The 16,861-nt window shown below is 33.2% G+C and overlaps 2 protein-coding genes across 7 annotated transcripts in view; one reads left to right on the top strand and one right to left on the bottom strand.

Moving 5' to 3' along the window:
* Positions 1-16,861, top strand: part of mRpS33 (mitochondrial ribosomal protein S33) — a 321,652-nt gene that overhangs the window by 163,139 nt on the left and 141,652 nt on the right. The window lies entirely within an intron of this gene.
* The window catches only part of LOC143238367 (cyclin-dependent kinase 17-like), a 98,276-nt gene that overhangs the window by 3,798 nt on the left and 77,617 nt on the right, over positions 1-16,861 (bottom strand). For all 6 annotated transcript variants that reach the window (XM_076478520.1, XM_076478516.1, XM_076478517.1 and 3 more), the window contains 8 exons: positions 11,785-11,879; positions 7,908-7,970; positions 6,585-6,708; positions 3,809-3,869; positions 3,564-3,623; positions 2,814-3,060; positions 1,363-1,453; positions 494-571 (listed from right to left, as the gene is read on the bottom strand). In XM_076478520.1, the coding sequence (XP_076334635.1) occupies positions 494-571; positions 1,363-1,453; positions 2,814-3,060; positions 3,564-3,623; positions 3,809-3,869; positions 6,585-6,708; positions 7,908-7,970; positions 11,785-11,879 (819 nt within the window). The remainder of the gene's footprint in view (positions 1-493; positions 572-1,362; positions 1,454-2,813; positions 3,061-3,563; positions 3,624-3,808; positions 3,870-6,584; positions 6,709-7,907; positions 7,971-11,784; positions 11,880-16,861) is intronic.

Here is a 16,861-nt window from a genome sequence, read left to right as displayed (position 1 = left end):
ACGCAATGGTACACAGTTCTACAAGCAACACACCTGAACTACGCAATGGTACACAGTTCTACAAGCAACACACCTGAACTACGCAATGGTACACAGTTCTACAAGCAACACACCTGAACTACGCCTGAACTACACCTGAACTACGCAATGGTACACAGTTCTACCAGCAACACACCTGAACTAAGCAATGGTACACAGTTCTACTATCAACACACTTGAACTACACAATGGTACACAGTTCTACTATCAACACACTTGAACTATACAATGGTACACAGTTCTACTATCAACACACTTGAACTATACAATGGTACACAGTTCTACTATCAACACACTTGAACTACACAATGGTACACAGTTCTACTATCAACACACTTGAACTACACAATGGTACACAGTTCTACTATCAACACACTTGAACTACACAATGGTACACAGTTATACTATCAACACACTTGAACTACACCAATGTGTAGTTCTACTACCAACATACCTGAAGTAAGGAATGGTGCTGTTCTACTACCAAGATCTCGGCTTAGTTGGACTCCTGGTAAAGTGAAAATGGAAGCAGCTGAAAAGGAAGTCAAACAGTTTTTACATTTGTAAATTTACTTTTATTAAAATTCATATTATTTTGTTTTACTTTCACACACACAAAAAACAAACAACATTTGTCGTGCTTTAAAGGCTACATCTTAATTCTTGGCAACTGCTTATTTTAACAAAAGTTCTGAACAAATGTATTTCATTAACTTCAAAGTCACTTGGTTATTACTGTCTGAAGTTCAGTAAATCAGTAAAAGTGATAAAGTCATTTCCTTACAAATTTCTGTATTGAAGATTTATATACGTATAAAAATAGGACACTCTAAATCTGATTGGTTCAATAAAAGTATGTTAATAAAAATGAGACTATGTTGATAAAAATATCACAAAAACCAAGTCTGACATGGCTAAAAGCTACTGCAAATATTGAATTTTTAATAATGGGTTAAATCATGTCTGAAATACTTCATATATTGAGATATGTTTTAAATACATTTCACTATAGCTTAAATACCATTTTCTCTGAGATATGACTTTTTCTTTTTTCCATTGATGACTAGATAAAAAAAAGAAAGGACCTAAAATAATTCTAGAGAAAGCACTTTGAAACATGTAATATGTTTACTGCTGCTATAACAACACCTGTTCACAGTAACTTCTCATTGCAAGGGAGATAGCACTGAGCAAACATTATCTATAAACAAAAATGCACTTTAAGATTAGTGCTGTTAAAGACATGAGTTGAAAGTAATTCTTCATTCATACAAGACAAAATTATGCATAAAAGCAAACTAAATTCTAAACTGATATACTCACTGTCAGGTAGCTTGTGGATTCCTGGACCCAAGCTGTTGAAATACGAATGTTGCATTGCTTCAGCAGCAGATGTGCGTACTTTGGGGTTGTACTGTTTGTAAAAAAAAAAAAAGTAACAGTGACACAAAAATTACAAAAAACATAAATATATTATTATTCTTATGAACTCATATTATGTAGCTTGGTAATCAGGGTGATGAAGTCCAGTCTTTGGACTTTCTCTCACAGCTGATGCATATTTCCTGTGTTCCAGTGATGTTTTGACCCATGACCTTTAAAGGTTACCCAGGTCTAGGACTTTGTAATTATTATCTGTTGTAAATGTAATCAAAATCTCTCAATCCAATCTTAAGATATCCCAACCACAAAAGTTGGGAAGGATGAATGGGGACAAACCTATGTGACCAGCACTGCTCTGTGGTGGGGGCATGAGAAAGGAGGCTGAGGTAGGTTTATGTTAAGATGGCTCACCACATGAGCTTGATAAAAGCAAAAATATTTAACTTTAGAAATAGAAGGAGGAAAAAAAAACTCATTTTAGAAAGTTCATAAGTTAAAAGTAGGATGTATTCTGAAAATGATAAGTGTCAAATGGGGGCTAATTTTCTAACCTTACAAACTATTTAAACACAACTTAGTTTATTATCACTACCCAACCAATTTTAAATTATTTTCAAACTGCTAAATGCATGTTATAGACATAACTTTAAAGTACTCAAATTAAATACACAAGAGATGTATTTATTTATCTTTCAACTTTTTTTCCATCCTGAACCATGTTAAGATGAAAACTTTGAAGATACAATCTATTCATGAAATTTGTTTATTAATTACAATAATTCTGAGCATCAACTTGTTATCTTTAATGACATGGAACCAAAAAAAGGATTTGGTACTGTTCATTTTTCCAACTTAATATTAAGATCTATTTGTGAATGAGAACAGAATTACTGCCTGCTATTTTACGGATTCTTCTGTTGTAATGAGTATCTGATATCTATGAGAAGAAAAACAATTCAGAATTTTCTTTCTGACTGTTAGCAGCTGACACAATCATGGGATTTTATCACTGTATTTTTCACCCAGTGAGTTATAACAAGATAAAAAAAAAAGCTATTAAAGATGCTTTAATTGAAAGTTTAACAAACAATATAACTGCAGACTTGTACAAAGTTTTCTAATCCTATGAGACAAAGATCTACCAAAAAATTATGGCTTGTTACAATGGATATTAAACTCACTTAATAGAAAAACAAAATTAATTTTCTCTAGGATGTTAATTATAGACCAAAAATCAAATTATTATTAACTTCTGGCTGAAGGAAATTATCTACATACATCAATAATGATGTATTCTTAAGCTTTTACTTAGAGTAATTAGAATCAATTTTTGTTTAATTAAATGGAAGTATTGTTAGTCAATACTGGATAAAAATAAAAACAAGCCCAACCTTCAAAAATTTGGTAAGAAGATTTAGTCCCTCCATTTCAAGTCTTGGTACCCTGTTGAGAAGGTACTCAGGCTCATACTTAGGAAACTTAAAGTTCTGGTACTCCTCATTGTGGGCGAGTCCTGGCCACGTTTCTTCTGTTGGTGTTCCGAGAGTTCGGAAAATTAGATGAAGTTCATCATCCACGGTAGACCCGGGAAAGAGTGGTCGTCCACTAGCCATTTCAAAAAATATACAACCCATTCCCCTGTAAAAGGCCACATCCTTAGAACTAAAAGATGCTTTATAAATGAAAAAAAAAGAAATATAATTACTTTAAAGAAAAAATGATTATTTCCTGTGAAACTAAGATATAAACAGTGACAGAGTGTAAGTACACTATGTGTGTAAAATATGGTTACAATAAAGGTTAATTTTTAAAATTAGTGCTTCAATTAAATTAAATTGGTATTATTACTTACAAAAACTAGCAGCTATTCAAGTCTCCCGTGAGAATGATTGAATAGCTGGTCATGGTCAGTAAACAAGAATAAAGATTAATTAATTAATAAAGTCCAATACCTTTCATGAATGAATACTCACGAAAATTTAATACTGTCAATGTCAGGCATCAGATGAAGTGGTGACATTACCTACTAGCTTGTCATACAAATGAAACTTAACATAATGCAGAAAAATAAATTGGAAAAAATATATAAATAATTTTCTAAACAATTATAATTCAAAATAAGATATAAACTAAACACTTACCACAGGTCTATAGAGGTAGTGTATTCTGTTGAGCCTAATAACACATCTGGTGGTCGATACCTGTAACAATAATATCATAAAAGTGTGAGTTTTGTGATAAATTTACCATGGTAATTTTGTTGTTCATACAAGTACTTTGACAAAAGAACTAGGTCCAAACCTCGTTAAATATCGGAAAGTAGAGCTTTTTTTTTTACCACCACCTTTATGGGAAAACATCACATGAAATGTTGAATTTCACTTACCACAAGGTAACTACTTCATTTGAATAAGTTTTGGTTGGGACAGATTTGGCTCGAGCCAGACCTGAAATAAACACACACATAAACAAAAATTACTAAGTAACTCTGACTCCAACATCATTAACATTTAAAACTGACATGTTCTTCAATTATATTACATGTTCTGTCAACAAAACTTGGAATATCAAACTCTTCAACCAGAAATCTAAATATTACAAGTTTCCTTCTACTAAATACAGAATTACCTTTACAAAAATTGATCCCCTGGGGACAGTAACTTGTCTAACCTTACAAACAAGTAGTGTGTGCACACAAGTAACACAAGAATAATATACTAAAATGTAACCTAAGTGCTAATGGTTTTATTTACCTATTACTGTGATTCAGTTATCATCTTAACCTAAAAGTTGATAGAATGAACTGATATAACTAAACACATTTTTGCTTTGCAATGTATCACTTTGCTATTCTTTTAAAACCAATTGTTACAGTTTTTATTGTATTTCTAATAGATTACTGGAGAGTTTCCTAAAGTGTTGTACCTGGCATAGGCAAAAAATAAACAGGGATACTCACTTTAAAAAGTTTTACCCTGAGCCCAAAAATTGTCTTACTGACACAGAGCCACATCTTTTTAATCTCACTAATATCAAGCCTACTGTTTGGTTACAAGCACTTCCACCCCTTCCATTAAACAATCATCAATTTGTTTATTTTCAGGTATGTATGCAAATTTGATTGTAATTATTATTACTTTACAATCACATTCACTGTAAAATGTTAATAAGATTCTGTGAATAGTTTGAATATCGTAACGTGATTATTCTCCTCTCTTGGACAGCAGTCAGACACTGACTATCAGTGGCACATGGATGTTTACACTTTGAGAAATATTGGTTTGCTAACTTAACATGTTTAAATACTTTTAACAGTGGCATTTTTCACCTAATCTGAAACTGGAAAACAAATATAATTTTTATTAACTGAAACTTAGCTCATAATGTAGGGTAATTCATAATACTACTAAGGAATGTTTAGTTTGTTTTAGAGACTTGCTCAAAACTGAAAAAGGATATGAGTTAGCTAAATGATGCATAACAGGAATAGAAGCCAGTCAACAACTCTAGCCACCAATTCTTGGGCTGCTGTGAACCAACTGTGTCATATAACTGTCACTCTTCTAATCCATTCATGGCCCCCAAGTGGAGGTTGTAACTTGTCAGCAGCAGGAATATGGAAACTAACATCTACAGCATGACCACACTGACCACTTTGGCCATGAAAAGCCCTTCAGAGGAGACAATATGTGGGTGTGACTTGAATATGCACCTATCATTGTTCAAAATAACACCACTACTATAAACAGATACCAGATGGAAATACACGAGTGTGATTTGATAATTATTGTTCAAAATAATGGCATTACTACAAAGTTGACATCAGAGGGAAATACACGAATGTCAGTTAATTATCATTGTTCATTATGCTTGTTTTGTCCAAGTTTTAGATATCATGATGTCAGAAGATAAATAAAGTTAATCTTTATTTTTCTGGAAATAAATGTTTTATCCACAAAACGTCTAATACTCAAGTTGGTACTACATACTTCAAAAAAAAAAAGTAGTGATACAATTTACTGAAAACTTTCCTTCAACAAAGGGCTAACTTACAAACATAGGCACAGCAACTGATTTTTTTATTTTTAAAACTTACTCCCCAAAATCTAATTCAATTTTACAAATATTCAACTAGTATCATTCTTCATTCTGATAATGTCTGATTCTGACACACGACATCTGTGAATTATGACTTTTTACGAATCAGGCTAGAAAATGGTTTGACCTATACCATAAAAGTTCTGCCAGGATCCACACACCAGACTGTTATTCTAATTCAGTGGATCCCAAATCTGGGATCACAAGTTTGGCAGAAAAATGTGTCCATAGAATTTTTTGAAAAGATGGAGCTCTGCAGTTCTGAAATGGTTCAGTAATAAAAAACAAATGTTTGTAAACTGTTGTACCAACTGATACTTACAGTTTACTCCTCAAGTTAAAACTTCTCAGCAGGATTATAAACCCTTAATCTTCACATTCAGTAAAATCAACTACCATTATAGTAAGTGTAAATTAATATGTTCTGATTTCAGATTCTGTGAATACACTGCTTATCAACTTTTACATTTAAAATGAAAAAAAAAAAAAAAAAACAGGGTGATACAAGGACCACAAATCTGTAAGGAAGTACAGAAATGTGGAAACACAAACCTTCCAAGTAGAACCAGATCAAAACTAAACATATATTTGAAGATACTGTACTAGATAACTAACTGTAAACCACTTGAATATCAGAAACGGTTCACAATGCTATTATAAAACAAAAACAGTTCACAATGCTATTATAAAACAAAAACAGTTCACAATGTTATTATAAAACAAAAACAGTTCACAATGCTATTATAAAACAAAAACAGTTCACAATGCTATTATAAAACAAAAACAGTTCACAATGCTATTATAAAACAAAAACAGTTCACAATGCTATTATAAAACAAAAACAGTTCACAATGTTATTATAAAAAAAAAACAGTTCACAATGTTATTATAAAACAGAAACAGTTCACAATGTTATTATAAAACAGAAACAGTTCACAATGTTATTATAAAACAGAAACAGTTCACAATGTTATTATAAAACAGAAACAGTTCACAATGTTATTATAAAACAGAATCAGTTCACAATGTTATTATAAAACAGAATCAGTTCACAATGTTCTTACCAAAATCTGCTAATTTTAACTCTCCCCTGTCATTAATGAGCAAATTCTGTGGCTTGAGATCTCTATGAAGGATACGTCTACGGTGACAGTACGCTAGACCCCGTAGCAACTGGAACAGAAATAGCTAAGGAAGAAGAGAGACATGGACAATCAACATTAACATCTTTACAACAACTTACACTGAAACTAATTCAACAGTGCATTACTTAATGGAACTTCATTAGTCACTTAAAGTTTCTCTCTTTTTTAAAAATACAAACAAAAATCAATCTAATCAATAGGATAGTTATTAATTAGTTTTAACCAATTAATACTATGTAGTGAACAGAAACGTGACTCTATTACAAAACTGTGACCTCATACACGACCCTTACCCACTTTGATGATTAAACATTATGCTGTAAAAAAGTTGATGTTCTAACCTCTAGCCAACTTACAGTGTCTCATCTTCTAACTATAGCCAACTTACGTTGTCTCTAATAAGAAATAAATTAAGACACTTAAAATTATAAAGATGACTTTCATGGCATACACATTGTATTTGAAGACAGCTTGTGTGGGTATTAAAACTTTTATTAAAATAAAGTAAAAAACAATGTTTTGACCTTCTTAGGTCATCTTCAGGTCTAAACGTTGTTCTGTACTTCATTTTAATTAAAGTTTTAATACCCATACCAGCTGTCTTGATATAAAGTTTTACTTCAAGTGGGTTTCTCGTCATTACAAAGTTGGGATATTGCTTTTCAAGCTTGCTGTTTATGATGAACATAAACAGTATTAGTATTTTATATTCTCAAAATTTAAAAACAAGTTAAACAATTGCCAATATGTAAACTGTAAATCTGATGAAGAAAATTAGCTCTTAGTGTCATCCTTGTTAATTGAAAATATAAAAAACTTGGTAACAGTAAAACCTATTGTTTCATTTTGATATTTTTAGCACCTATGAGGTTTTAATTATATATTTCTTTTTATATTATGCTCTGAAAGCCAGTGTTTACAACCATAAAAAGCATTTATTAAATGTTACACTCACACCAACTTTCAGAGAAAATGAGAAAATTGATTGAGCTTTGATTTTTGGATATTAGCTTTTAATTAGTTACAGAATAAGTAGGTGAGAATGCTCAACATACTTCAAAATCTAAAATAACATGAGTAGAAAAATAAAACTGTGCCATTATTTATAGAGCTATAATTAAAGTAAAGTAATCACTTTTGTTATAGACTGTTCAAATATCTACATCATGTAGTTAGCATTTATAGATGAATTAGAACACCTAAAAACAATCCTGCATTTGTCACCACAACATTTTTACATACCTTAACATTGTTCATATTAAGAATGTTTCCACAATCATCCATATACTGTTTCAGATCCTTTTCCTGCAAATGAAACAAAATGTTCTTTCTAATTGAACTAACACCAATATTAATAATGATAAACAGTTTTATCATGTTGTTGTATCAGAAAACAGATATCTACTTTTTAAATATTTCTTTCAAGATAAAAAGTTTATTACATACATATCTCCTATAAAACAAGCACTATCTCATATTAGGTATTAAAACAAAAATGTGATTCAGCTGAACTAATCAGTACATCGAGATGCTTGTGTGAAAACAGCTCTTAACTGAAAAAACACTAACAAAATTAGGATTAACTCAGCTTTGATATGAAAGCTAAAACTCTCTTACTATAATGTTATTGTCTATGGCTTTCTCTATCACTATCATTAATAAAGCAAACTACTCTGCCATCAAAATACCAGCACGTTCCAAAAGTAACTGTAATAATTAACCACTTTCTTTATGCACCTAAATAAAACAAGCTATCATGTGCAATTTCTTTAGCTTTCCTGAACACGTGTGCACATGTACCTATCTGCACAAACCTCACAAATATATATATGCACACAAACTGCAGGGTATGTATATGTTTATACGTACAAGTACGTACGTAGGGATCAATGTGCAGGTATGTACGTAGGGATCAATGTGCAAAAAGAGTTTATAAAATGTTTCCATAGAAACAAAAGCCATCAATAATCAAATCAATCAGAAGTGTGGATTTTTATATTGGTGTACAAACTAACTGAGTTATAAAAACCAACAACAACCTTTCAACAAGTAACAATAATATATGTCTAGGCCCCACAAATCACAAATTTTTTAAATTCAAATTCTCAACTAAAATCATGTTGAAATATTCAAATCAACTAAAACATCAAACTGAAACAGCTATGCATATAGATTACAAAGTATACAGGCTGATAAATTTTACATCATGTAAAAAAAGGTTTCTTTATTTACATACAGTGCTTCTACAAACAGTTAGTAATGAATATTAGAGTAAATCTTTAAAAACAAAAGATACAATGTACCTAAACATCTGAAACACAGAGTATAACAAAAATATTATTATAAAGATACCATTATAAATTCTAATGTTTACCAGGAGCTCCAGTTAACAAATCAAATAGAATCTAAAAGCTTCACAAGACCATACATCAATCTTGTTCCTTAAGCTATGGGGTATTGTTGTATAAAAACACCATCACCACCACCATCTAACAAATAACTTTCATCTTAATTCTTTCATTATGTGGTATTGTCTATTAAAAGCAATGTATGTGTGATTAAAAAACTACCTTAAAATATTCAGATGTGACAAGAACACTGTCTGTCACTGATGGATGTCATGTGGTTTGTTTATTCCTTGGCCCAGGCAAGTATTATTAAGTACATTTACAGAACATGAGGCTGTTAACCCCAACTACACCACAAATGGCAGCAATCTATTTATGTGGTTGTGAAAAAAAAACACCACCACTTACCCCTTTCCTATTTATAAAGCACTTGGTTGTTTCTTTGCTCTTATGTATCTATTCCTGGAGATAGTGAAGTGCAAAATTTTGAAGATTTTTTGGAAACTTATCAAACATAGAATAATGTATACAATGGAATTATATGTTCATGTTTTATGATTGATTAGTGTAATACATAAAAACAGTAAGTTACAAAAAAGGTTTACTAAAAAAATACAATTCTTTTGTCATTCAAGGCAACAATTAAATAAAGTCACTCAGAAATGTTGAGGAACAGCAACTGATTTGATAAAAGCTGCTCAGAAATGTCAAGGAACAGCAACTGATTTGATAAAAGCTGCTCAGAAATGTTGAGGAACAGCAACTGATTTGATAAAAGCTGCTCAGAAATGTTGAGGAACAGCAACTGATTTGATAAAAGCTGCTCAGAAATGTCAAGGAACAACAACTGATTTGATAAAAGCTGCTCAGAAGTGTTGAGGAACAGCAACTGATTTGATAAAAGCTGCTCAGAAATGTTGAGGAACAACAACTGATTTGATAAAAGCTGCTCAGAAGTGTTGAGGAACAGCAAATGCTTTGATAAGTCACTCAGAAATGCTGAGGAACAGCAACTGATTTGATAAAAGTCACTCAGAAATGTTATGGAACAGCAACTGATTTGATTTTTAAAAGCCATTCAGAAATGTTATGGAACAGCAAGTGATTTGATAAAAGTCACTCAGAAATGTTGAGGAACAGTAACTAATTGGGTAAAAGTCAACTTAAATAACAACCTCTTCTTCAGATTTCTATGTGTAGGTTATTCGAACATCACTAATTAATGTGAAAGATTTATTAAAACTGAAGGGTTGTTACCATTCTTTTAGTGAAATTAATGTTTGATAACCTAATTCAGGTTCCATAAACACTGTTTACTCAGTTATTTCTTAATTGTTACATTCATGAACAGCATGAGGTACATACAATGTTTACTATATGTACTTTTAAACTCTATTACCACACTTCTATTATACCAACTGATTAGCATTGTTAGCTTCACAGGTGATTTTAGGGGTAACCTACACATCCTGAGGTGGCCAAACATTGGGAAATATTATTGGGTTTATGGAGAAATGTACTGTTAAGAGCTATGATATTAAACCAAATGAACAGTACACTCTAACATTGAACAATAAAACATATAAAAGTTGTATTTATTTTGCTCTACTGGTTAGAATGTTTATTTTCAGTTTCATTCTAAGTACATAGATAGCTTGCTATGACTGGAAGTTAATATTTAGTTCCTTTAAGTATTATTTTTTCAAATAAATTTCAATTAAGAGAACTGTGTGGCCTATAAATTAAATTATTATTTATGTTAAGAGAAGTTAAACATTTTATAAACATCTACTTTATTATATTATTGGTAAATATTAATTAAAAACACAAAACTTTTAACAATAAATGATTCTGTAGAAAGAAATTTTATGAGAAGCACTGAAACTGAAAAGTGTTAACTAAATATTACAATTATAAAAAAATGATTTGCTGTCATCCAAAAATATATGTATTTATAAAAACTTGAAAAACTTTACCAACTGTTAAAAGTCCACAAAAAAATCAGCAAACATCATGAAATCTCGAAAATAACCATACTAAAACACAATTTTTGAAATAAGTATGAAATTTCTCTACAAGCTGCAGTTCCCACAAAAGAAAGTTCAATAATTTCATCATGACTCCATACGTGACATCAGTTTTCTTTATCATTGCCCACATTCTGCATTTTGGTCTGATAACTGTTGAAAATCAACAAAATTCCCTGTACTAGAATTTATTCCAATAGTTCTAAAGTGATGCATGCATCAGTCTAGCAGACCTAATGAATACTGCTATAAAATTTAACAGCTCTGTGATATAGAATGAGAACTCTGGTAATAAGTTCCTCATCTATGATACATGTTATTAAAGAGAGAGCTCTGTGAATAAGTTCCCCATCGATGCTTTGTGTTATTTGAAAAAAAAAGGCTAAACCTAACTATATATCTTGTGTGAACAGTTGTAACTTTCATGCATGCATCACGAGTGGAATAACAAATTGGGCATGAAGATGAGACATATTGATGAATGCATCATTTCTGTGATCCAAAGATCATTCTATTGAAGAAATAAACCAGTACCAGTACATACCAAAATTACAAATGATAGAAGTATCACTGAAAGATGACATTTAAATACCTATCAACTAAATACATCAAACAGAATCATGGTGAGTTCAAACTGGAAATTCACAGAAACGTGTTACACAAAACAACATTTTTCTAATTTGTTTTGTAAGACGTATCACTAATTATAAAAGTTCATGTAGCTGTAAAAGAAGAAAAACTTACCAAGTACTCGAAGACAAGCGTCAAGGATTGTTCTGTGTGGACTATATCATGAAGTGTGACTATATTGTTGTGTTTTAGATCCTTTAGCAAAGACACTAAGAAAAAAACAAACAAACTCAGTAGAACTATAAATACAGTTAATAGAAAAAAAATTACTGTTACAATGAACTAACCTATAGCACTTAGTAGAACTATAAATACAGTTAATAGAAAAGATTTACTATAACAATGAACTTACCTATAGCACTTAGAACTATACATACAGTTAATAGAAACAATATACTGTTACAAGGAACTTAACTATAGCCCTTATAACTATAAATACAGTTAATAGAAAAGCTTTACTGTTACAATAAACTTAACTATAGCACTTAGTAGAACTATAAATACAAATAATAGAAAAAAATTACTGTTACAATGAACTTACCTATGGCACTTAGTAAAACTATAAATACAAATAAAAGATTTACTGTTACAATGAACTTACAGAACTCAGTAGAACTATAAATACAGTTAATAGAAAAGATTTACTATTACAATAAACTTATGTATAGCACTTAGTAGAACTATAAATACAGTTAATAGAAAAGATTTTATGTTACAATGAACTTACCTATAGCACTTAGTAGAACTATAAATACAGTTAATAGAAAAGATTTTCTGTTACAATGAACTTACCTATAGCACTTAGTAGAACTATAAATACAGATAACAGAAAAATTTACTGTTACAATGAATTTACCTGTAGCACTTAGTAGAACTATAAATACAAATAATAGAAAAAATTTACCATTACAAAGAACTTACCTGAAGCACTTAGTAGAACTATAAATACAAATAATAGTAACAATATACTGTAACAATGAACTTACCTATAGCACTCAGTAGAACTATAAATACAGTTAATAGAAAAGGTTTACTATTACAATGAACTTACGTATAGCACTTAATAGAGCTATAAATAAATTAATAGAAAAGATTTATTGTTACAATGAACTTACCTATAGCACTTAGGACTATAAATATAGATAATAGTAACAATTTACTGTTATAATGAACTTACCTATAGCATTTAGCAGAACTATAAATACAAATAATAGAAAGAAATTACTGTTACAATGAACTTACCTATAGCACTTAGTAGAACTATAAATACAGATAATAGAAACAATTTACTGTTACAATGAACTTACCTGTAGCTTGATTGATTGATTGATTTCGTGTTTTATGGCACAAAGCAACTAGGCTATCTGCGCCAAATGTCCAGTAAAAAGGTAAAAATAAATTAAATGTAGTAAAATACATAAAAGGAAATGAAGGTAAAATAAAACATCATTGAAAAACAGAAAAAGCATAAAACCAATATTGACATCCAGTCTACAAAGTTGTAAAGGACTTTCTTTAGCAGAATGGTAATGATCATAACCTGCCAGGAAGACTAACAGGTAAGCACAAGAACCACCATCAGTCACCTGAAGTTGGTCTTTCCAGTCCTGGTTCCGGGTTATGTGTCATTATGGCCAGTACTAAAAATAAAGTAATAAAAGTGTTAAAAGACATGCAGCAAAATTGTAATAATAACTTGCCAAGATGAATAACAGGTAGTTCAAACGGACAGTTCAAACAGCAGCATAAGTCACCTGAAGTTGGCCTTTCCAATCCTGGTGTCGAGTTATTTAATGTTCTGGCCATTTTTTATGTCAAATTAAATTAGAGAGAATGAAACTGTGAAAAGGGAACTGCAATTAAAAAGGTGTAATGAATAAATATCAAAAACTTAAATGAGGTTAAAAAGATAAATGGCCATTAAAAAACTAAAAACTTTATCAAGGTGGACAGTGTCACCATCACCAATAACCAGATAAAAGAAAACAATGAGTTAAAAAACTGTGACCAATGGGTAGTCTAGTTAGAACAACTTCTTCCTTCCGAACCTTACTGATGCTAGATGGCCAAAGTCCAATACAGGGTTTTATTTGAAAAAGCTTGTTGTCACATTGCTCATTCCAAGTGGACTGCCAGCTGGCAAAGAGCCGAGCCTTGAATACAGGACCATAGTCCATGTACGGAATAGGCACAGTGGTGATAGTGCCAGAGCAGATAGATTTAGCTGCTGTATCTGCAAGGGCATTCTTGCAAATACCAACGTGGCCTGGTATCCAGAAAAACTGGATAGAAGTAGATGTTAATGAGAAATGGGCCAGTCGGGTTTGAATATCAGCGAGAACAGAATGTGAGCCAATGTGAAGTGATTCCAAGGCCAGCAGAGAACTAAGGGAATCAGTATAAATAGTGCAGTCGGAGTACTGCTCAGCTTCAATATGATCCAGGGCAACAGATATGGTGTACAGTTCAGCAGTGAACACGTAAGCTGTAGAGGAGATTCTGTGCGCAACCACCGAATCACAACAAACCATGGCAGAGCCCACAGAATTACCTGATTTGGAACCATCTGTATAAATTGGAATGAAATGACTGTTCAAAAGATGTTCAGTAAATAAAAGACGTTACTTCCAATCGGGAGTATCTGCCTTTTTCAGATGACTTAAAGAAAGGTCACAATTGGGGGCTGTAATAAGCCTTGGTGGGATGGGCTGACCAGCGGATTCTGCAATGTTATCCAAGGACAGACCTTATTCATCCAACTGCGCCTGGATGTGAAGGCCAAAATGAGCAATGGCAGATTGTCTGTTCTGAAAAAGTAAGGCTCACTGAGGAATGAAAACACATCCCCAAGTGGGATGCTTTGGTAAGGAACGAAGTTTCAAAGAATACAGTAAAGACAGTTGCAAACGGCAAAGGTGCAGAGAAGGTTCATGAGATTCCACGTATAAGCTTCGAACTGGGGAGGTGCGGAAAGCCCCACTGCAGAGTCGAATTCCTTGATGATGAATGGGGTCCACTTCAATACACAATTGAGGGCAGTTTGTAGTTGCCGCTCAATATATCTCGTGTTCGACGACTGACACGAGATGTGAAAGTCGTCAACATACAGCCCGTTTGCAACAGTGAGAGGGAGTTCTTCAGTGATGGCATTTATCTTTATACTGAAAAGTGTGACACTCAAAACACATCCCTGAGGGATTCCAAGTTCCTGTAGAAAAGTACGGGAAAGTGTTGAACCGACACAAACTTGGAATTTCCTGTGTATTAAAAAATTTTTAATAAAAATGGGTAAATAAACATGTAACCCATACATATGGAGGTCTTACAAAATGCCATACCTCCATGTTGTCATAAGCCTTCTCAATGTCAAAGAATACTGACACAAGATGTTGTCCTTTGAGAAAGGCTTCTCTGATTGATGTTTCAAGTCAAATCAGGTGGTCCATGGTGGAGTGCTGTCATCAGAACTCACACTGGGTGAGTGAGAGGAGGTTGTTTGATTCGAGGAACCAAACAAGATGAGCATTAACCATTCTCTCTAAGGTCTTACACAGACAGCTTGTCAAAGTAATTGGACGGTAGTTTGAAGGAATCTTGGGATCTTTCCCAGGCTTAGAGAAAGGTAAGATAATAGCCTAGCACCAGGCATTAAAAAAAATATTCTCCTGCCAGATCTGGTTAAAAACAATTAGAAGAATATCAAGAGAAGCAAGAGAGAGATAGCGCAGCATGTCATACTGTACGTCATCTGGTCCAACAGATGTACTGCCAGATCGATGAAGGGTCAGTTCCACCAGTGTAAAGGGACAATTATAGTCAAAGAGACAGTCAGTTCAAAAGGAAAGAGGTGAACGCTCTGCCTGAGTCTTGATGGCCAAGAAAGTGAAGGAACAAGCAGAAGTGCTAGATACTCGGCAAAAGCTTTCACCTAGAGTATTGGCGATGCTCCGGACATCAGCTACCTCTTGGCCATCAGAGAGTAAGCTGGAGTGAGGGACAGAATTGTTGTGCCCACTGACCTTTCGAATCCTGTCCCAAATGACATTGGAACTGGTGGTAGAAGATATGCTAGTTGTGGAATTAATCCAAGATTTCTTATGGCTTTGATGTCTTACCCACCTAGCATGTGCACGGGCCCATTGGAAAACGATGAGGTTCGAAAGTGTGGGATATCTAGGGAAAGTATCCCAGACCCATTTTTGAGTCTTCCGTGCCAAGTGCCAAGCAGGATTCCACCACGGATGAGGATATCGTGGAAAACGTGTAGAGGTTTTAGGAATACACTGAGCAGTTGCTTGTATAATACAGTCAGTTACCGCTGCCACACAGTCGTCTATTGATGGCTGATACATGATGGCAGGATCAAGTTCTGCGAGAGCAGTGAAAGTGAACCAGTCTGCCTGATTCAGCTTCCACTCAGGCACGTGGGTAGGGTGGCACTGACCACGGCCAGTCTCTCTCAAAAGTATAGAAAAATGATCACTGCCTAGTGGATTATTGTCAACCCTCCATGAAAAATGGGAAAATAATGAAGGGGAGCAAACCGATAGATCAATAGCAGTAAAGGACTGACTAGGTGCATGAAAATAAGTGGAAGAACCAGTATTGAAAAGAGAAAGATTGTGATCAAAGAGCATACGCTTTACAGAGCGACACCTCCTATCAAAAACAGCACTTCCCCAGAGGGGATGATGTCCATTAAAGTCCCCCAGGATAAGAAAGGGAGACGGCAACTGTTCAACGAGAGCATCAAGGTCTGATTGATCATATGTCTCTCCAGGGTACAGATAGAAAGAACAAACAGTGATGGTATGACTCAAGGAAACACGGATGACTACGGCCTCCAAGGGTGTGTTAAGTGACAAAGATAGGGTGGGCACATGCTGATCAACCAATAGTGCCACCCCTCCATGTACTCATCCATCACACAGCCTGTCATTTCTGTTCAGAGAAAACGACTGAATGATAACTGTATCAGCAGGTTTTAGAAATGTTTCTTGTAAGGAAAGACATACAGGATGGTAGGAAGCAATCAGTGTTTTGATATCATCCAGGTTAGAATGTAAACCTCGACAGTTCCATTGTATCAAGGTGGCCATTTTTAATGACAGATAGGTGAAGTGGCTGGAGACCCCTTCTGTTTATGACCATGTCTTTTTTCCTTACTGTCCTTATTTGGAGGAGGTCTATT

This window comes from Tachypleus tridentatus, chromosome 13 (assembly GCF_004210375.1).
Source record: "Tachypleus tridentatus isolate NWPU-2018 chromosome 13, ASM421037v1, whole genome shotgun sequence".
Taxonomy (NCBI): domain Eukaryota; kingdom Metazoa; phylum Arthropoda; class Merostomata; order Xiphosura; family Limulidae; genus Tachypleus; species Tachypleus tridentatus.
Note: the sequence above shows the minus strand (reverse complement) of the source record. Positions and strands in the feature narration are given on the sequence as shown.